Source organism: Pipistrellus hanaki (assembly GCF_964339955.1).
Source record: "Pipistrellus hanaki genome assembly, chromosome: 3".
Lineage (NCBI taxonomy): Eukaryota > Metazoa > Chordata > Mammalia > Chiroptera > Vespertilionidae > Pipistrellus > Pipistrellus hanaki.
Genome location: NC_140505.1, coordinates 35,287,143 through 35,308,675, shown reverse-complemented (window position 1 = coordinate 35,308,675; position 21,533 = coordinate 35,287,143). Strand labels below are relative to the sequence as shown.

General features: G+C 41.8%; 1 protein-coding gene across 1 annotated transcript in view; it reads left to right on the top strand.

The window, feature by feature from the left end:
- The window catches only part of PCCA (propionyl-CoA carboxylase subunit alpha), a 348,368-nt gene that overhangs the window by 318,910 nt on the left and 7,925 nt on the right, over positions 1-21,533 (top strand). The window contains exon 22 of the mRNA XM_084880267.1: positions 13,184-13,324. Within this exon, the coding sequence (XP_084736393.1) occupies positions 13,184-13,324 (141 nt within the window). The remainder of the gene's footprint in view (positions 1-13,183; positions 13,325-21,533) is intronic.

Below are 21,533 nucleotides of genomic sequence, written 5' to 3'. Positions count from 1 at the left end.
AATCTGGACTGGTGATTGGCATTGGAAGTGGAGGGAAGTTATGTGGGACTGAGTCCTTAGCCTCTCCCCAGGTAGTGTCAGAATGGAATTGAATTGCAGAACACCCCGTTGGTGTCCAAAAAAAGCTGGAGAATTGTTTGGTATGAGGAAAATGCTCGCACATTTGGTGGCCAGTGTTCTGACCAGATTCAAGTATGAAAAACAGGTATTTTTTCCTTTCACTTAATTTCTGCTCTATTTGTAGACATGGATAACATTGATAATAACAAAAACAACATAAACAATAGCAAGAATGGCTATTAAATACTTATTTGGCATTTAATATGTGTTCTGAGCATTTCTCATATAAGAATTCACTTAATTCTCATAACAACCTTTTAAAGTTGGCACTATTGTGATCCACAATTTATAGATAATGTATCTGAGACATGGAAGGCTTAAATAACTTTCCAAAATTCCCAAGTGATGGAGTTAGAAGTCTACATAGTATATGATTCCAGATGCTAATTACTAGTCTCACCTGCCTTCCAACCTGGGAGGGTTTCTTTAAAAGAGGGGCTAAGCCGAAACTGGTTTGGCTCAATGGATAGAGCGTCGGCTTGGGGACTGAAGGGTCCCGGGTTCGATTCCAGTCAAGGGCACGTACCTTGGTTGCAGGCATATCCCCAGTAGGGGGTGTGCAAGAGGCAGCTGATCGATGACTCTCTCTCATCGATGTTTCTAACTCTGTATCTCTTTCCCTTCCTCTCTGTACAAAAATCAATAAAATATATTTTTTAAAAAAAACTACTAAAAGAGGGGCTAAAATCAAGAGCCTGACTCGTATTGATTACATTCTTTGTAGGACTCATATATATTTATATCATGTCATTCATGTGGTATTTTTCTCTCTGGCTAAATTCTGGTGATTGAGGTCAGGAACTATTTTTTCCTATTTATTTTGTGTTCTTATATTGCCCAGATATGCTTTATAAGTGGTTTTTGAATGACTAAAGCAAACTGTTTCTCTAATTCACTGTGCATCTCTTCATGTGTATAAGGAAGAGATATCCACAGAGTCCAGCTCTGCCTGATCTAGAAGTTATTTATTTTATTATTTTTAATATATTTTATTGATTTTTTTTACAGAGAGGAAGGGAGAGAGATAGTTAGAAACATCAATGAGAGAGAAACGAAACTTCCATCAGCTGCCTCATGCACACCCCCTGCTGGGGATGTGCCCACAACCAAGGTACATGCTTTTGACCAGAATGGAACCTGGGACCTTTCAGTCCACAGGCTAACTCTCTATCCACTGAGCCAAACCGGTTTTGGCTAGAAGTTCTTTTAATATCAGAACCCTTCTTTTATTTTAGAGTGAGATGTGGTATTTGGAAGATTTAATCTGTTTGCTCCCAAATGTAGAACCGTAAAGCTATAACTATAACCATTAGAAGTTATTAATATGAGATGTCCTATGGAATTTTAAAAATTCATTACTATCTCTTTTTAGACAATTAGAGATGTTTGGGAAGGAGACGTGAAATCATATTTGGTAAATATATACGGTGAGGCACTTGCTAGTTACTTTGCACATCTTTGTCAATTTAATCACCCAATCATTTGATACTAGTAAGCCAACATCTTGACATACTAGATTCTGAATTTCTTTAGGGAATTCATAACAGATTTTAGAAGTGAAGATATTTGATCTAAGAAGTTAGATTAGTTGGCCAAAAGGAAACATCTGTTAGGATGTCAAACTCATGTAATTTGCTTCAAAAACTTGTGCTTTTCACTCTCCCTTGCTGTGTCCTATATGATGGCCGTATCCCTTCTTCCCTAGATTGACCACGTGGCTTTACAGGTCTCATTTACCCTCTAGTACTGTATGTTCTGTATAATGTACTATATGCTGCATGCCAGAAGTCCATTTAGTAGTTCAGGTTAAATTACCAAGATGTTAGGTAGTTTTCTAAACTACAAAATTGCTCCAATTTCCTGATAGTGAATCATTCCCAGGACTTTAGACCGATGATGGCTGTTGGGTTGTATAGGGAAGGAAAACTTTCTCTTCTATCCTTTTAGATTCAGTGCCTGGAGCCTTTAAAATTAAACTGACAAAGCTTGATTAACAAGAGGAAAAACAGGTTATATTATGTATTTATTAAAAACAGGTTATATTATGTTCACAAAGAAATGTGACCTCTGGAGGCAGTTAGAACTCAGGACTAGATACCGTTTACAAAGGACAATAAAATATGGAGAAGAGGACTAGAAAAAGGTGGGGATTCTGGGAGTAAGTTGTGGGGGAGTAACTTAAAAATGTATGATAAATAAGGGATATTTAGTAATTAGAGGCCTGGTGCATGAAGTTCATGCATGGAGGGGTGTGTCCCTCAGCCCAGCCTGCACCCTCTCCAATCTGGGAACCCTCAAGGGATGTCTGACTGCCCTACCAGGATCGGGCCTAAACGAGCAGTTGAACATCCCTCTCACAATCCAGGCTGCTGACTCCCAACCGCTTGCCTGCCTGCCTGCCTGCCTGATGGCCCCTAACCACTTCTGCCTGTCAGCCTGATTACCCGCTAACCACTCTCCTGCCAGCCTGATTGATGCCTAACTGCTCTCCTGCCAGCCTAATTGTCCCTAACTGCCCTCCCGTGCAGAACTGGTCCCTCCTAACTACCCTCCCCTGCTGGCCATCTTGTGGCAGCCATCTTGTGTCCACATGGGAGCAGCCATCTTTGACCACATGGGGCAGCCATCTTATATGTTGGAGTGATGGTCAATTTGCATATTACTCTTTTATTGGATAGGATAAGGTTCGTTATGCAAGCTAACAGTGGTCTCTAGAGTAGTTCTCTTCTTGGCACTAGGATGGCTCTCATCCTGGTAAGGTAGAGAGAGCTAACTTTACAAAGAAAATTATGCCCTGCTTTTAGACAGGAAGTTTATGCACTGCTATTAGAGTACTAATTGCTTGCAACTCAAACAATCCTTATAGCAACAGTGGCATATTTTGAGGTGGCCTACTGTGATCCTTTTTAGTTGTTTTCCCCTTTGATCTTCTCAACCAGCAGTTTACTCCACAGTATTATTATCAATTCTACTTTTGTCTCCTTTGTCTCTATATATTTTCGTTTCTGAATTTCTGAGCAATACAAGCCAACATCTTGACATACTAGATTCTGAATTTCTTTAGGGAATTCATAACAGCAAAAATAGTTTCTTGAAAAACCATATAAGGTCAATGGTGTTGTTGATGAGTCCCTGGCACTGGCACACTTCCCAGCCTGGTGTTCCAGCTCAAGATGAAAGGACTTATAGGGAAAGGCCAACCTCCCCGTCATTTTCCCAGCGCTCACTTACTCTGCACCCTATAGACAGCATAGCTTTAACTTGAGATGAGCAAAGAACAATTCAAATAGGAAAAAAGTGGGATGGAGACCATAGCAAAAGGGTACACTTCCCTACCTATGTGCTTATTTACATAATTGTGTTTTTATAACATTTTCTGTACTTTTCCGTAAGCTGATACTGCCCTAATTATAGATTTCAAGAGAACACTTCATTGTACCCCAAATTACATAGTGCTTTAAAAAGGTACCTTCTTACTAAGTACCTTATACATTCCTAATTACATAAAACAATCCAGGATACAGAATAGAAACAGCCTGTACTGTTAACAGATGTTGGTATTGTAATGTACTTGAATACAAGGCTTTGAAAGATCTGTAATATTTTTCTGGTGTAAAAAGGAAAGAAATGACTCATTATTGTCATGTGTCACGGAGACTCCTGATCAAACAGAACACACATGGTCTATTCTGTGAATTCCGTACAGCGCATTGTCAATGGACTTGCCTTTGTGTGTGCAAAAGTGCCACTTATTCCAGCAAATTACCTTTGTGGCATTTGTACCTGCTTGTTAGACAGCTTGTGGGCACCTGGGCAAAGCAGAAGCTGGGTCCCTTTATCATGGCACACCTGCACACGGCGCCCCCACAGCACCAAGCACCGGCGCCCCCACAGCGCCAAGCACCGGCGCCCCCACAGCGCCAAGCACTGGCCCCATGAGCAGATCGCTCCTCCAGACCCCACCGAGGGCTTGCCCCCAGCGCACTCCTTCCCTCAGGTAGAGTGGGGCTGGCTTCCTGTACCACAGCCTCTTTTGTTCCATCATTTTTGGGGTCTGTCTTAAGATACAGTGATGCAAATAACAAGGAAAGTAACCCTATTAAGTATTGGGCTTAATGTTTAATGTGCAATTTTCAGTGCCATTGTTAAAAAAAAAAAAATCTTCTTAGGATATTCAGAGTTGGAAAGACCCTGTGTTTCTGATTAAAGAACAAAACTTTTAAAAATTGGGTTTGATTTTCATATTATTGACAAACATGGCCATATGTTTTTCTCCAGGGAAAATTGTCTCTGGGAACAAGTCAGAGATACACACAAATTTACTCATTCCCTCACAGGTTTTGATATTAGCTTTAAGGTAGTTCTCCTTTTCTCTAAGAAAACCTTCTCTTTTTGTAGCAAGCATTTTGAAAGTTGAGGTGCTGAAATGGGTTTCATGTCTTTTGCTGTTTTTTGGGTTGTTTTTTTTGTTTTGTTTTGTTTTTTTAATTTTCTTTCCACCCTGATTTTTGTGATTCTTCCCTGAAAAACTGTCCATAATGAGATTGCTGTTTCTTGTGGTACATTGACTGGTCCAGCAAGACTGAAATTCAAGAACCAACTCAGCAGTAAAAAAAATAAAACCTTGACTATAGATTGATTCATAAATGTAAGTGAGCGAGTGTTGAAAGTGATGCATTATGTCACTGCAACATATTGACATTATCAATTATATGTCATTAAACAGCTAAGCTAACGGAATGATTTACTCTGTGTTTAACTGCCTTTCAATTAAAGGGAGCAAATGCTGAGGAACTGGGATGCAATATCAGTAACCATATATTTTCTCCTGTTAACACCGGCATCGCTGACCCGCACATGAGGGGCGTTGGAGCATTTTGCTGCGGGCTGTGCCGCCCTAGTTTAAACAAGCGGTTACTGATTGGGAGCAGCCTGAACTCTGCTTCCAGATCTTTTCCTTCTGCATTTCCATGATGTCACCTCCTGCGTGCTTGGGAGGCGTTGTTTCAGGGTAGTTCACACTATTTCCCTGGCGTTTGTTTCCATTGCAAGAGTCCTTGATGTTTCTTCACAGTTGTTTTTTAAAAAAATATTTTTTAGCAGAATGACCTAAACCTCAGATGGTTGGTTTTCCAGTAGCAATACAGGTGTTCTCAGCTTTGCAGTCAGACATAGGAGGGCTGCTCTGTACCGTGAAAGGTAGGCTGTTGCCATCAACAAAGGAGCTCTAGACTTTCCCCCCCACGTTTCAGTGGTGATAACTTGAACCAGACATCTATTGGGTCGGCAACTAAGTAATTGCGGATTTTTTAAAGAAAATCAAAGACAATTTTTTCATGGAACTAAATAACTTTATTCTGTAATGTATTGCCCATTTTGATCAATGACCTTTTGCCATCTTTCAGGCAGCATCATAATCCCACGTTCAAAAAACTTCTGGTTTTTATTAGCAAAAAACTGAATCAGGTACGATTTGACATCATCATCATTATTGAAATTTTTACCATTCAAGGAGTTTTGTAAAGATCGAAACAAAAAGTAATCAGATGGTGCAAGGTCAGGACTATATGGTGGATGTGGCAAAACATCCCAACCAAGCTCCATTAATTTTTGCCGAGTGACCAAAGATGTGTGTGGCCTTGCATTGTCATGATGGAATACAATACCTTTTCGATTTGTCAATTCGGGCCGCTTTTCTTCAACTGCATTGTTTAATTTCGTTAGTTGTTCAATGTAGACATCAGAATTGATCGTTCGGTTGGGTGGTAAGAGTTCAAAGTAGACAATTCCTTTGTAATCCCACCAAACTGATAACAAAACCTTCTTTTGATGAATATCAGCTTTTGATGTTGTTTGAGTTGGTTCACCTGGCCTGCTCCACGATCTTTTCCGCTTGATATTGTTGAAAACAACCCATTTTTCATCGCCAGTTATCAGTCGTTTTAAAAATGGATCATTTTCATTACGTTTCTTTAGCAAATTGCAGCTGCTAATGCGTTGCGTTAACTGTGATTCTTTCAGTTCGTGAGGAACCCATGTATCGAGTTTTTGAACATAGCTAAGTTGTTTTAAGTGATTTTCAATGCATGTATGTGATACATGAAGCTTCTCTGCAATCTCACGTGTTGTACTGTGACAGTCTGAATTGATTATTGCTTTGATTAGGGCGTCATCAACTTCAACTGGACGACCAGAGCGTTTTTCATCTTTGAGTGAAAAAACACCAGAACGAAATTTGGCAAACCAATTTTGACACTGCCGTTCTTTTAAGGCTTCGTCACCATAAACAGCACATAACTTTTTATGAGCTTGCGATGCGTTTTCCCTTTGCGGAAATAAAAAAGCAAAATATGACGAAAATGTTCCTTTTGATTTTCCATTTTTCAACGAACGCCAAACGAAAACTACAAAACAGATCAAAAAACTTTTTTTACTGATTAACAGCTGAATAGCCAACTATCAAATAACAAAATGTGTTTTACATTTGTACTACGTCTGCAAACTAAAAATTCAACTGAAGCCATATATGTGTGAAACCCGCAATTACTTAGTTGCCGACCCAATAGTTTCTTGGGACATTGTTTTATTGTCTTGCAAGTTAATACGGTATTTGGATTTCACAAGGCTAACCTGTACAAAGGGGTTCTCAAATGTGCACATGCAGTAGATGAGTATATTAACTGTTACTCTGAAGTTGAGAATGTGAACTATTAACTGACCCACTGCATTTGTTCTCTGTGTAAAATGTTGTTATAACGGTGCTAATTACTAAGCAGCTGAATTTGTGAAAAAATGCGCAGCAGTAATTTGCACCTTACTGTTGCTTTGCCATTAAAGAGATTGTGAACACATACATCGGGCACATGCAATTGATTTATGAAATGCTGAAGAACATGTTTCTTTATGGATCTTTAACAGTTGGACTTTGTACCATTTGGTTTCTATATTTGTGCCTTGGAGTCCTCATATTACCCCAATAAGAGCTGTGGAGTGCTGAATAGAACGTTTTAAACAGGAAGAATAGCATTTTGCAGTAAGAACGAAACTTTTAAATTATTACATATGCTTGTGTGGTGTGTGTGTGTGTGTGTGTGTGTGTGTTTTGTTTTGTTTGTGGTGTTTTTTTTTTTTTTTTTTTTTTTTTGCTAGTTTAAGAGAAGGAAGAAAAGATCTACCGATGTGAAATCATGAACTGCAGTAGTCATATTTGAGTGTTTTGGTGACAGTGTTAAAATCGCTATTTCAGGGGCAAGTGACATGGTTCTGTTCTGTTGGATTCACAGCCTGCATAGATGCTTCTCCTTTTTTCTTTTTTCCCCTATGGGTGGGTCAGAAACTTCTGCTTCAGGTAGTTCACAAGCATTACTTATTAAGCCATGCGCCCAAAACCCAGATACGGAGTTCTGACTACTTGAAAACTGTACATTCCATGTTTTCATAAGTGTACATTTAGATTAATTGCACAAAACTCTTATTTGGAATTCTGATAGCCAGCAACTTTAAAAAGAAATTTGTTTTTTAAAAGGAATGTGAAAAATTAAAATTTCTTTCCCACTACCAGGAGTTTTTCTGTACTTTTCAGAAACCCTGCTCAGGGGCAGAAAAGGAAAGGTTTCAAAGGAACCTCATCTCCATATGGTTTTACTCGATAATCCTTTATCCACCATCTTCAACCCTCATTCCTTTGCTTTCTTGCCTGTGGCTACATTTCTATCTCTGCATCAATTAACACAGTGATTTATACAACAAGCAAGCAGTTTAGAGGTAATGGTACACAATTAACATCTCATTCCACCATAAAGGGTATGCTAAATACCCCAGTCATTGCTTTCTCTGCCTGGAATTGAAATAAGTGTTTGTCCTAATTCATATGCTATCTGATGTGAAGTGGGCCTGCTTTGTACTGCGGTACACCATTAATCTAATTATAGATAGCTGCAAATGAAGTGCTGTCTGAGCACGGAGATTGAAGAAAATAGCCTTTTGTCATTTAGCATGACTCTGTGAAGCAAGATCACACTTTACAGGGCAATACTGCAAAATGGAAATCTCAATAATATTGCTGCCTGTTGCATCTTTTCTAATTACAACAGCATTGTAAACACAACTGGGCGCTGGTATAAATAGAGCTGTAGATATGCTGTCATGCGGGTTGTCGGAGAAAGTCCTCCGAGTGCTGTTGGATTAAATGATGCATCCTGATTGACAGCTACCTTGAGACTGTGCCGATGGAGTTGTCACAGCTCTGTGCTAACAGGCTGCTCCAGCGCCCGCAGCTGTAGGCGGCGCCTTCACCTGGGCGGTACCTCCAGAAGGACACCTCCGGCTTTAGTTCTGCGTTTTTAGTATGGTTTCCTGGAGGTTTCGGTGGGTTGGGTTGGGCAGGATCTGATACTAAGGTAGAGGGGAATGTGTTTCGCCTGGCTTTGAACCCTTGTTATGGTTTTCATCAAGTGTTCATTGTGTATCTCACAGGGAACGTAGGCGAGAAAAGCAAGGTTGGGATTACATTTCTGATGCCACCTAAGTGTTTTCATTTGCATTAGTGTTTTTCTCTTTCTCTGACATGCTGTTGTTCTAAAAGATACATCATTTTTGCAGCTAGTCATTTCGGTTGCTTTAAAAACCCTGGCAGGCCTAAACCTGTTTGGCTCAGTGGCTAGAGCGTTGGTCTGCAGACTGAAGGGTCCCAGGTTTGATTCCGGTCAAGGGCATGTACATTGGTTGCGGGCACATCCCTAGTGGGGGGTGTGCAGGAGGCAGCTGGTTGATGTTTCTCTCTCATCAATGTTTCTAACTCTCTATCCCTCTCCCTTCCTCTCTGTGGAAAATCAATAAAATATATTTTAAAAATAAAAAATAAATAAAAATAAAAATAAAAACACTGACAGTTTTTCTGTAGCTCAAGTTAGGAAAGTAGACTTTAGGGGCATAATTGAGTGCTGGCTCTCAGTGCCCCACTCTGGGAATGAAGACACATCTAATGTTGGAGACCCTTGTGGCCAGAAGGTATGGAACTTTGAATAAGAAGAGTCCTGTATTTGAAGAGATGGACTTGCCACCTCACTGAGTGAGGGCCGTTGAACAGTAGTATATGGCTGATGCTTCAGGATGTTAGGACAATTGATGTAAAATAATCCACGGTAAAGATTCCTCCCTGAAGGTTGAGCGTTTCCTCTGGTGCAGTGTCGACGGAGATGGCCCCAGTTGACATGAAAAAGCAATGCGGTTCATTCGTATTTCCTCGTTGTTGGGAGAATGGCGTAGAAATGGAAACTGGAGCTGTGTTACTTTAAGAGCAATGAAGCTAAAGGATTAAAAATCACATCTGAAAAAAAAAAAAAAAAAACCACAAACATGTAAAGCAAACCAATAGCACTCATCTTGCCAGGAGCCCCTAGACCCCTAAATCATACAGACACATGAGAACGTGGAATATGTAAACTCGCTGGTGAAGCTGGAGGCCTGGAAGAGAAGTGCATGGATTTAAACTCCATAAAAGAGATACACACACTGAACTAATGCAGACACCAGCAAGATGGCGTTTGTGTGACATCTGAGTGGGGTGCATCCCTAGTGAGGGCTGCTTGTGGCCCAGAGGGTTTTGTGAATGGCACAGTGGGCGTGCCCACCTGCAGAGTGTTTTGTTAACCCGAACCATGATTGGCTCCCTCCTCCCCCAGCAACCACAGCTCTGGGCGCCCATCTTTTTCTTTTTTATCAGGTTTCATGTCAAGAGCTGTATGTTCATTTTTAAAACAATTCTATTATGTTCCTTTTCATTGTCCATCTCTTGTAGTTTTCTTCCTGATCCTTTCATGTCTGGTGTGATCCCTTTTCCTTTCTTTCTTGTGAATTTTTTTGGGAGAAATTGTCTTGTTAGACATGCTTTACCATTGTAGACACCATAACATTAATTTGCTTAGAGACCTGGGCATGGGTTACTTTACCATCATTAGATCATGAGGTGAGACCTGGGCCCCTCCCCTTACTGTGTGTGTGGACTGAGGAGTCTGGGGAGCACCTGCTCTACTTCCCCGGTGAGGTGTGTTTTTCAAGAACGTATTAATTTGACTGTGGTTTGGAGAGCACCTCCCCAAACCCACAGGGTGAGGTTCCGGCCGCTGATGACCCGACGCTACTGAACCAGCAAGCAGCTCCTAATCCCTCCGCAGACGATCCTCATGACCGTGCAGGGTGATCCCCTCTGCTGCTGCTAGGGTTGTGCGTCTCTGTGCTATCCACCAGCCTTTTACAATCAGGGACTTCTACTCCCAAAGCATCAAGTTCTTGGCTTTTCTGCTTGAAAACAATAACAACAGCTTAAAAATCAGCGCTCTCCTGGGACATTTTACAGAACCCATTAGGAATATTGAAATGCCTAGCGTAAAGCCAGACTGCACTGCACGCGTCATAGGGCATTTTCCTGAAATCTCTCAATTACTTGGCTGCTCTGCCCGTGCCCCCTAAGAATTCAGGGGAACCAATAAATAGCAGTTTTGATCATAAACTTTGAAAGCCCTGGTGTACATTCTTAAATGACTTCTTTTCTGGGGCATCAAAAACCTTTTACGGTTCTCACCCGGCAATTCATTCTGATGGGCCCATATGCTGCACTCCACTCAGATCCCATCCTGGCAAGCGCCCCGTGCAGGCCGCACGGTGAGCCAAGAGGCTGTTTTAAGAAGGCGTGTTTGCATGGGCATGCTCAAGGGGTCAGGACATCAAAGGTAATCTTAAAAAGAGAGTCTCCCCGGTGCCTCCTCCTTTTATATTCAGAGAGGTCATTTCTAAGCCAACTATTTGCAGCACGGCCTCTCCTGAGGCATTTTACCCCGTTGTTATTTTTTTGGAATTTTTTTTTTTTTTTTTTTTTTTTTTTTGCCTGTGATTACAATAAGTCACTTATCCCCAAACAGATTTTAAGAACAATAAACAAATACAAAAGGAAAAGGAACATTTCATCAATAACAAAGACCTCATCTAAAGGCCCCGAGTTTTGTGGCTCTTTTACATCTCTTTCCAAGCAAAGCAGGAGTCCTACAGAGAAAGGAATCCGAAAGATAGGAAAATTATAAAAATAGTAAGAGGATCCAGTTTTAGTCAGGATCTTGTCATTTTCTGGGGCGAAATGGAGCTTGGGACAGCCTTGGGCTTGTTTTTATTTATATATATTTTTTATTTATATGAAGGCTTGTTTGTAATATACTATAGTAGCTAACATTCGTTTCTGTTGTGACATGTGATAAGTTCTTTATTTTCAGTGTAGAAAGATATTCTCCCTGAATTTAGCACTTATACTTTGAAGCCAAATTGTGTACCAAAACACACACACACACACACACACACACACACACACACACACACACAAACCAGATCTGCATGCTGCACTGAAAACCAGACAACTGGGCCCAGTGCTGATCGCTCCCTGGGGAGGAGCCGCCGGGGTGCAGCCAGCGAGAGGAGGAACTTTTTGTTGATGGTGCTTCTAATGTTGGACTTCCTTTCTGAGGCAGACAGCACAGACACTAAAGCTGTGCATTTTGGTACAATTATATTCCCCCCTCTCTTTCTCTCCTGTAATGAAGGACTTTGAGGTACAATTCCTCGTTAATAAATAGTCCCTCTCTGCCCGGAATGTTTATTAGGCTGACAGCAGAGCACACTCTTCTCGCTTTTTTCCCTTGCCACTTATGATTCAGATGAATTTTAATAGGAGCCAAAAAGCTTTTATTTGCCCTGTAATTTCACTTAAGGATCATGTCCTTCAGAAACTGGCAGACACTTGTATGTCTTGATTGCAAAACACACACTCAGGAGTAAAGAAACATGCAAAAGATGTTATTCTTCAACCTGTCACAGTGCCGTTCATCTGCTCTGACTTAGGCCATCAAAGCGCTTCCTTGGGGCCCTCCCCCACCCCTCCCTCCTCTTTAAATAGGCCCGCAAAGAGCACACTTAAAGATTTCCGCCAACCCTGCACCGAATTAGAGGGTGAATTCTCTTTTGCTTCTGCATCCCTGCCATCATGATGCCCACAGGAGGCTTTAGGTTACAGCAGCTTTTCTGAACAAAATGGGGCCGCCTGGATGCTGCAATCTGTCTCCCCAGGGGAAATGCGATCTGGGAGGGATCCAAGAATCTTCAGGTGGCCCTTCCCCCTTCGCCCACCAACACGTCCTCCACCATTCTATCTTGTTTCTGTTTACACAGACCAAACTGAGGCTCACCTGTTTATTCACAGAGACCCAGGATTTTCCCTGCTGGGCAGAAATTCTCTCCACCACAAATGTCCTGTTCGAACTGCCTTTGGTGCACCCCTAATTGTTACTACTCGGCTGTGCATATCATTTTCCTTCAATGGTTTTAAACTCGTGTCATATTATCCCTTAATACAGAAGATATTCTCATCGCCTTTCATCTGTATCTATCTATACTAACCACCTTGTTACAGAAAGTCTGCATAATGCTGGGCCTAAAAAGAAAGGCTAACATTTTCAGTCGTAAATATAACATTTTATGTCCCTAGGAAAAAAATTGAATTTTAAGTATTGTTTTGCCCAAAGTGAACAATGAAACCCTTTGTCTTAAGTTATTGATACGTGGAACAGCAGCCCCCTTGAGGGAGTGGGCGTTAGAGACAGCTGTCTGCTGCCATCTACTGGTGTGTGCTCACAGTCGCCCCTTTTTCCCTTTGGCTGACCCAGCTCCCGGAATTGGCGTTAACTGGAATTAAGTTTTGTAAGCGGTGAAGGGAAAACAGAAAATGCTGTTTCCTTTATAAAGTTTTCAGGTGTTTTCTTCACGTAACAAAACGATGACTATTTATCACTAATTAATTACAGAGGCGTTCTTATTTCAAGAAATCTCTTAAATAAGTGGCTCATAACATGTGCCAGAAACAGATTAATTTATTTTGTTTTTATGTACAATAATTTAAAAAAGCCTGTGACTTCGAAGGTATTATCATTTATATGTAAAAGGTAAAAGCTGATTTTGAATGAGTGCTACCTTTGAGAAAAGCGTTCATCATTTAAGCTCACTCATGTTGTTTTCCTTTCAGTACAAGGTGCATATCTTAACCAAACTCGCCGCAGAACTGAGCAGATTTATGCTGGAAAAAGTGGCCGAGGATACAAGCAGCACTCTTCGCTCCCCGATGCCTGGCGTGGTGGTGGCCGTCTCTGTCAGCCCTGGGGACATGGTAAGGAGCATGCCTGCCAGTGGGGGGGGGGGGGGGGGGGGCCGGGGGCAGGCGGAAGCGTGGCTGCGTCCTGTGCAGGTCTCTCTCAAGTCATACTGCCGCCCACAAAACAGCAAAGTATCTTTTATGCGTATTTTGCCCAACTGCTCCCATTTGAATCAGATTAGTAACAATATATCTGAGTGCTCCTCCTCTCAAATGATCTGGAACCGGAACCGAAATAAGGCCTAATTCATTCGGTTATTTGGCACATTTGGAGTTTCAGAAGTATCTTTTTTAAAATTTCTATTTACTCTCTTAGCTCTCTGTGCGTGAAGCATCCCTGAAGGAAACCCATAGCAAAATATAATCCTCCGAGGGGGAATTTTTGGCATAGTTTTTGGAGAAAGGGGGGAGGGAACTAAAAGGGGGAAGTTAACTCTGTAATCATGTAGCACCAGAGTGCTTCCCTACCTTGATAAATAAAACTTGGGATCCCCGTTCTAAGTGTTTCATTCAGACTTTGTGACATGAAGGCACAAATCAAAGCTCTATTAATATTTCCTCATACGTTCAGTCTCACAATGGAGTGCTGTGGACAAGTTGGTGGGATCCATGCATTTTCTGAAGGCATGGTTAGACATTCTGTATTAACAGTAAAAGTAAAAAGGAAACAAAGATTTAACTAGAAGGTTTCTAGAGGGCATGCAAATATTTGCATTTTTGTTTATGTGCCTCCATCAATAAGGGCCAAACATGATAGATAGTCTTTCATGAATGAGATGGTAATTCTCATTTTTATATATTTTCTGGGTTTTATATATTTTCCTGTAAAAATTACATTAAAACTGCTTCTGTATTTCTTTATTAACAAATAAAATAACATTGAGGAAAAACTCACTTGGTTGTCAATGGATACTAGAAAAGTATTTATAATAAATGAATATTAAGAAAAGTAATCAGTTTCAGTTATTGAAATGATTCGCCCTGAAATTGACACAGGACGTTGGATAACTGACAACAGTTGCTTTACCTGATGATATAGAAATGGAACTATCAGTTTTTCTAGAAAATCATAAAAGAGGCTAAGGAGCTCTGAATCATTACATTTATTTAGGAAACATTGACATTCTTGGAAGAAAACACTCATGACTGTCGAACACTCGAGTGCCAAAGATTTGGGAGAGATGATACTTTAAAAATATATATTTGTGATGAATATGGGGAGGGGCTTGCCATGTATTTCTTCATTCTGAAGGCTTAGGCTGAGGAGATAGTCCCCTGGCCTTGGCAGTAAGCTGTGTGCACTCACACTAATCACCAGCACAGTCAGTGGAATCTTCCAAACGATGGTAAACAACGTGAGTGGTGGTGGTTGTTTTTTTCATCTTCCTTCTTAAGCTTTTTCTGGAAACCACATGGGCTGTATCCTGAGCTTGTCAGTCCTAATTGTGTGGTTTTAATCATGAAATCACATTTGTGCTTTTAAAAAAATGAGTGTTTAATGGCAATCCTTACTTTTCCAACACCTGAGTCAAAACCTGCGAGGCGGGGGGCGGCTCCCGCTGAGCGTGGAGGGCCGTGCAGGTGGCGGGCCGCTCCGCCATGTGCTCCGGCCTCCTGGCTGCGGCAGTGCTGGGCCGAGCACAGGCAGCGCGCAGCCTTCTCGCTTCCAGCAACTGCTCCCTCCTCCTCTGGCTCCTCCAGCTATCAGAAGGGGTTAGCCTTCATGCTTTCCATTTCCTGGTTAATTATTTAATGTGGGAAAGCAGGGCATTTAGTCAAATGGAACAATGTGTATTAGTTTTTGGTTCATTGGGGCAGCTCAGATATTGAAAACCACCACCAGTAATTAAATGTGGGTATTCAAGAATGGCTTAATTTGAGAACGGACTGGAGACTCTATTTCACGTGTTCCTTTAAAGTCAGAGGACAGGCTGGGGGGTGTACCCTCAGTGGACTGGCTCCCCATCTCTGTGTCCTTCACCTTCCATGTAAATGCTCTTTGTGCGCACGTGCCCAGGCTGGGCTGGAGGAGCAAATGCTTCCTTTTTGTTTCTCTCCATCTCCCAGCGCCACTTCTGGTCCTGGCAGAGCTTCCTCTTATATTTTGTGACATTATGTTTTGATAAAATAGTGTCTACTCTTGAGTTATTATTTGTGCAAAATGCCCCAAAACGCTAATACCTAAACCAAATGCAGGGCGAGGCGTTTGTTTGCCAGCTTTTACTGCTCCTATAGTTAAATCTGCCTCGTGCAATTAAAACACAAGAAACTTCCCTTGGACTAAGGGCAAGCCACTTACTCAAGGCCGCTATACGGAAATAATACTTGTACCTTTTAAGTTTTGAGGCTTAAAATTATTGTAACACTACAAGGCATGTTGTGCAGTTCTCAGCAATAACAATAGCTGAGCCAAGGTTCCACTTTTATCAATAGGAAGAGAATGGAATCAATCATCTGTGTATTTCCAAGGAAAACAAGGAACTGAAAAAACAACTCGGCCTACAAGTATTCTCTTTTCTTCAAAATGTTTTGTGTAGGTTAAATTCCAGTTATCTGTAATTTTCACATTTAGCTGAAATAAAACTTCGCAAATCTTACACTGGGGAGCCTGGCAATAATGCGTTCCTACAAAAGTGTCACATAAATAATAAATAACAAATCTCGGTTGTGAAGTAAGCAATTGGAGCAAAGTTAAGAGAAAAATCTCAGGACAGAATGCTCTGGGTGGCATTTGGGAAGCAGAGAGTGGGCTGAGGAAGCCAGCTCTCACTCTGCATGCGGCCATCGGCTTCAGACAGCAGAAGTTCCGAATAATCTCCAGTGTCTACTGTGTACTATTTAGCATTAAGTGTGGTAGTGACATCTTTTTAAATGTTATATAATATTCTTTTTGAACATGTGGGGCGGAGATGCTAGTTAATAGACAGTAAAATGCATATATACAAACAAACAAACCAATTAGAAACTAAGCAGAACTGGGTCATAAAAGTCTAGAATCACACATTTAATCCAGAAAACAAATGATCAGGTGACTTTTATACGCCTGTCTTATATGCTTTTTTTTATAAGAGTTCTGAAAATATTTTTAAGGATTTATTTTCATTTCACCTTGAAAAATAGCCATTTTTTCGGTACATTTAACACTGTCATAACCTGGGGGCACTTTTATAATCAAAGTTAGCATTTTTAATACATGTTTTCACTATTTTCATTTCTATCTTTAAGATATTCTTGAACAAAAATATTAACTATATATTCTTTCAGAATAATGGCTGAATACATTTTTTTCCAGCATTAGACTTATAGCTGTTGAAATTTTTGCACAATTTTCATTTGACTTTGAAATATAAAATAAAGTCATCATGAGCACATTTGTTTTGTTAGCCTTTTGATATCAGAAAGAAAACAAAAAATAAAAATAACCATGAGGCAACCCAATGAGTTATTTTAATATTGCATTTAATTAAGATTTGTTCTAGTTATGTTTAGATTTTGCAGTCATCTCAGATTTGTGTCAGAAATATTTATCTACTTAATACATCCAAAGTTTAGTGAGACATGACCCAGAAGCAAGCTGTATACTATTTATGTTTCTTTCATTCTTAATAATTACTTTTGACTTATTAGTTTGTGAGACCAGGTAAAATGATTGATTGACATCAAGTACCTGTTGCTGGTTTTTCCTGCCACTTAGCCAGTGTTAGTGAGACAGATGGAGTATTTTGGGGGCCAAGCTGAGGACGAAGTGCTTTGTAGCAGGACTGATATTCAGTAGCAGGCAATTAGGTGTTTGTGATTGTTGTTCTCGTAAACAGTGACTTAGGCCAAAAACCACGTCGGTGTGGTATAAAGTGTACCCATGAAACATCAAACTTAGGGTCAGTAATGGGGCACCACCCAGATTTCATCCTGATTTTTTTTCCTCCTCTGCCTGTGCTCCTTCAGGGGAGAGCAACCGAGCAGGTGGATGAGTGAGCATGACAGTCACACCTCCTCTTTGTCCCTAACCACCTGCAGTTGAGCTTACAGCTGATCTTGGAAAAATCGCTGATAAACTTGGTGCAAGACCTTTATTTTTCATGTCTTGAATAAGCAGGATTTGAAAGCTCCTCTGCGCTTAGGTATTCCCGAGGAGAAGGGCTGGCTTGGGCCCTCCTGAGGTGTGTCTGCCTGGCAGTGACTTGTGTACCCCATGCAGCCCAGTATCAATGATCGCATCTTTCCCTGGCAGAGGACCTGACCTGGCTGTTTGATAGATTTTCCAGTTTTTGGATACCTTGATTTACAATCAGGAAATAATTGCAATAATTAAATTTACATATTTTATAGCAGTAGTCATTCAAGCAGTTTATTTGATAAGGTGCCAATTTTTCATCCAAACCTCAGATTGTATTCCAAAGCACATGTAGATTCATAATTCACTATTTAACACTTTTATACTTTAAGTTATGAAATAGTATGAGCATACAGAAAGTTACAAACAATAGCATGCTCTCTGCTTGCCGAATTTACCACATTTGCTTGCCATTTATTTAACACTAAACACTGCTTGTGCAGTGAATTTGCCCTGTGTTCTTTCCAGTCGGATTCAGGTAACCACTGTCCTAAATGTGGCCTTTTATTCTTTTCCAGGTAGCACTTACTTTTAAACATTAGGGACAATTATTGTTGGAGTAAAAAAATTTGGCAGTTTTTACAACTTAATGATAATTATCAATATAAGAAAATATTTTTATAGCTTAATCAACAAATTAAATATTATAGGAGAATCTTCTGCAAATTTGGCATTTGATTGAATTTTTCTAGGAATGACCTGTTTGGGATTATAGGAGATGCTTGTTAGTTTTTCTTTAAACATTTTCGAAGATAAAAGTTCTCAACTTGAGCAAGTTTCAAAATATCCTTTCTCACCCCTTTTGCAAAAAATAAATAAATAAAATTTCTTCGATCCCTTTAAAACAGCACACTTCACAGAGATGGTGGATCCAGACTGATTTCTTAAAGATATTGTAAATGACTTCAACACTCACTAGTTCTCTTTGTTACTGGAGGCGTTGGCTCTAGTTGTGAGCTAACGTCAAGTGCAGTAGGGTGTAATATTTTTCTTCACTTTAAGAAATTTTAGGAAAAACTGGACATGTTTAATATTGGCCACAGCTCTGTATTCTTCCCCCAAGCCTCTCAGCTCCCTGCTTTGAGATCCACTGCACCATTCCAGGCGGGCTGCCCCAGCGGAGCCGGGGAGCATGGGCAGAAGTGGGGGCCCGCAGTCCCCCCGAGCCATCTGCTCTGGTGGAGTATGGGACTTCTCCCAAGTCAGGTGGCCTGTGCACAAACCCGTCAGAGGAGACCTTGGACCGGAGGGAGATAAGGGGTTTGGGGGCATTGCTGTCACCTGCCTTCTCTTTCTTTGTAATTTGACGATGGTCCATCCCGTTATTGCTTAAATACTGCACAGCCTCCCGGGGTGTCTTCTCCCTCCCTCTTCACATGAAGATGTTGGGATGTGAATGCACATTTCTTCGTCGGGGGATATTTACCAGCCTATCTTACCGGCTCAGAAAGAGGAAGTTATTACCATCAGATTCTAGCAGCGCCTTTTAACCAAAGCTGAGATGCCTTTTTCCCGTGGCTAACCGCGCCTTTCCTCAGATCTGAGGGCTTTAAAATGCATTGCATTCAGGCACCTGTGTTCTAAGGAGAACTGCCTTTAAACATGTAATTGAAGGATTTTCACCTTTGTGGAGTCGTCAGCAGGCAGGGCTGATATTGATCCGTGCTTTCGGGGGGCCCAGGGCAGCAGACGGGGAGACTGCAGCGGGCCGGTAAGCCCTTCGAGCCTTCTGTCTAATTTGGCAGAAACACACAGGACGTGGGACAACAAAAGAAGGCTCCCTTTTCCATAAAAATTCTTCCTCCCACCCACCCTCTTCCCCAAAAAGGGGACTTAATTTTTCAGTTGCACGCAGTGATTTGGTGCTCACTCTTGCATTGAAACAGTTGCTGTCTGAACAGGCAGGAAACAGTTTTCTTTTAATTGCTGAAATCATTCGGAAGTGCTCCGTGCCCTGCTTCTATACAGCAGATGCTGTGCATTAATTGGCCTGCGTAGAAATGACCCAGGGTTCCTTGCAGCGGGCCCAATTTTAGGCAGAGGGTTTAAATAGCTTATTTATTATTTTGTATAATCTGGCGTACATTATGTGCTCCTGCATGTGTCGTATTTCATGGTCTGCAGTTTCTAATGTCATGTGGGTTTCCAAACCTGTGTTTCCCTGGTAATGTACTAGCAGCAGGTAAGCTCAAAATACCATCCATCAGGAGCTAATTTTTTATCCAGATACTCCAATGACTGATGAACCTGTCTTTTGTATGAATGTTTAGCACAGTAGAAAGCCATATGCCACTGGCACCGTTTCCTCTGCATTCTTTCCAGTTGCTGGAGAGTGGGCTTGCGGGGGAAAAGCCCCTCCACCGTTTCCCACCTCATGCCTGTGTCTAAAGGATCACCCTTTTAACACCGGCCTCGTTTTGGACCACAACAGAGGGGAGGGACCGTCTTGAAGGAAATCCGACCCTGGGCCGCGATCGCTTTCTTTATCAGAGAAACATGACGGCCCTCTCCTAATAGGGAACCTTGTTTTGTTGCTCCCCGTCTGTTCTAAACAGACCTCAGCCCATTAGAGGGGCCTCCCTCGTGTGGGAAGACCACAGCTGTTACTGTAAACCTCATCCCGTCACTGTATCGCCCCCATTTTGTGGCTCTGAAGGATGAAATTGAGAAATGGAATACTGTGCAGTCATCCTTTACGTCTCCAATTTTAGGCCTTTGCCATCATTTTCATGCCTTTATTCCAAATCAAATAACATTAGTGAGCTACACCACCTTGTGATGGATATCTGGTATTGAGCACAGCTTTCAAGTCGGTACTTTTGGGGGCTTGCTTTTATGTTTGGTGCAGGTCTCTCGCCCTTTCTGTCCCCTTTCTCTTCCTGCCCTTCTTCTGAGCTCTCCTCCCGCACTTGCTGTCTGCATAACACAAGTTGCCGAACGTGTCCCCGTCTTCACATGTTTTCCGAGAGCGGCGTGTGCAGCAGAAGGTTGCGTGCCTTTTAATCTTTGGGGAAGAAGTGAAAGGAACTTGGTAGAAGGCTATTGGGAGCTTTAATTGAAGATAAAAGTCTCTGGGGGAAAGAGTCCTCTGAAAATAAATGAAACTTGATAGATTTCCATATCATTTATAACTTCCCTTAATTACACTTGGAAGACTTGCCAGTAAAACTGGAAAATTGGCAGCCTATATCCATTAGAGTCATTTTGCCGACCATGGCAAGCAGCTGGCTTTACTGGATTTTATTTCCCATCACTCACAATTAATCATCAGCTGGAGATGGCTGAAGCTCTTCAGCACAGAGCAGGCCGGCGACATCCAGGCCTCCCGAGCGGGCCGAAACCTGCCCCGATCGCGGGCCGAGTCCCCTCTCCAGCTCGCTCACTCGTGTAGGAGCGAGGCCGGCTCCTGCCTAATGAGCGCTCCGATAATCGGCTGCAAATGTGAACCTTGACCCCGTGTCAAAGGAGAGGACGCAATAAGCCGGGTGAAAGATACAGGATTCAGGCCTCCGAACTTTACAGCAATTAGACAGGGAGCGGAGCAGTACATCATGCAGACTGGGTTGATCAAGACGACTTGCGGGGCTTGTGACCATTTTGTAAGCCCAACACTGGAGACATCCTGTCATAATCATTAAGTCTCTATCAGAGGATTCACCAAAGTGTTAGAGAAGTGTGCGCACACAGCTCCTTCAGCAGCGGGGCCTCACATGTGAGCTGTGGGGTGGAAACTGACTTTACATGGCCCCTGTGCTCGCACAGTTAGTGCCCGGCTTTCCGAGCAGCGGGGAAACCCACAAGGTACACCAGCCTTCCCGAGTGCAGGGATGGGGGGGGCGGGGAACGGGCCCCTCTGCACCAGGAGGCTTCCAGGGTGCTGAGGTGAGAGGCCTGGGAATGCCCTCTCCGGGTTGTTGGACTGGAACCCCTACTTAGAGCCCCATCTGCATTTTTGTGGTGGTTGTTGTTGTTAAATATATTTTATTGATTTTTTGCAGAGAGGAAGTGAGAGAGACAGAGAGCTATTATAGAAACATCGATGAGAGAGAATCATCGATCAGCTGCCTCCTGCACACACCCCTCACCGGGGATGTGCCCGCAACCAAGGTA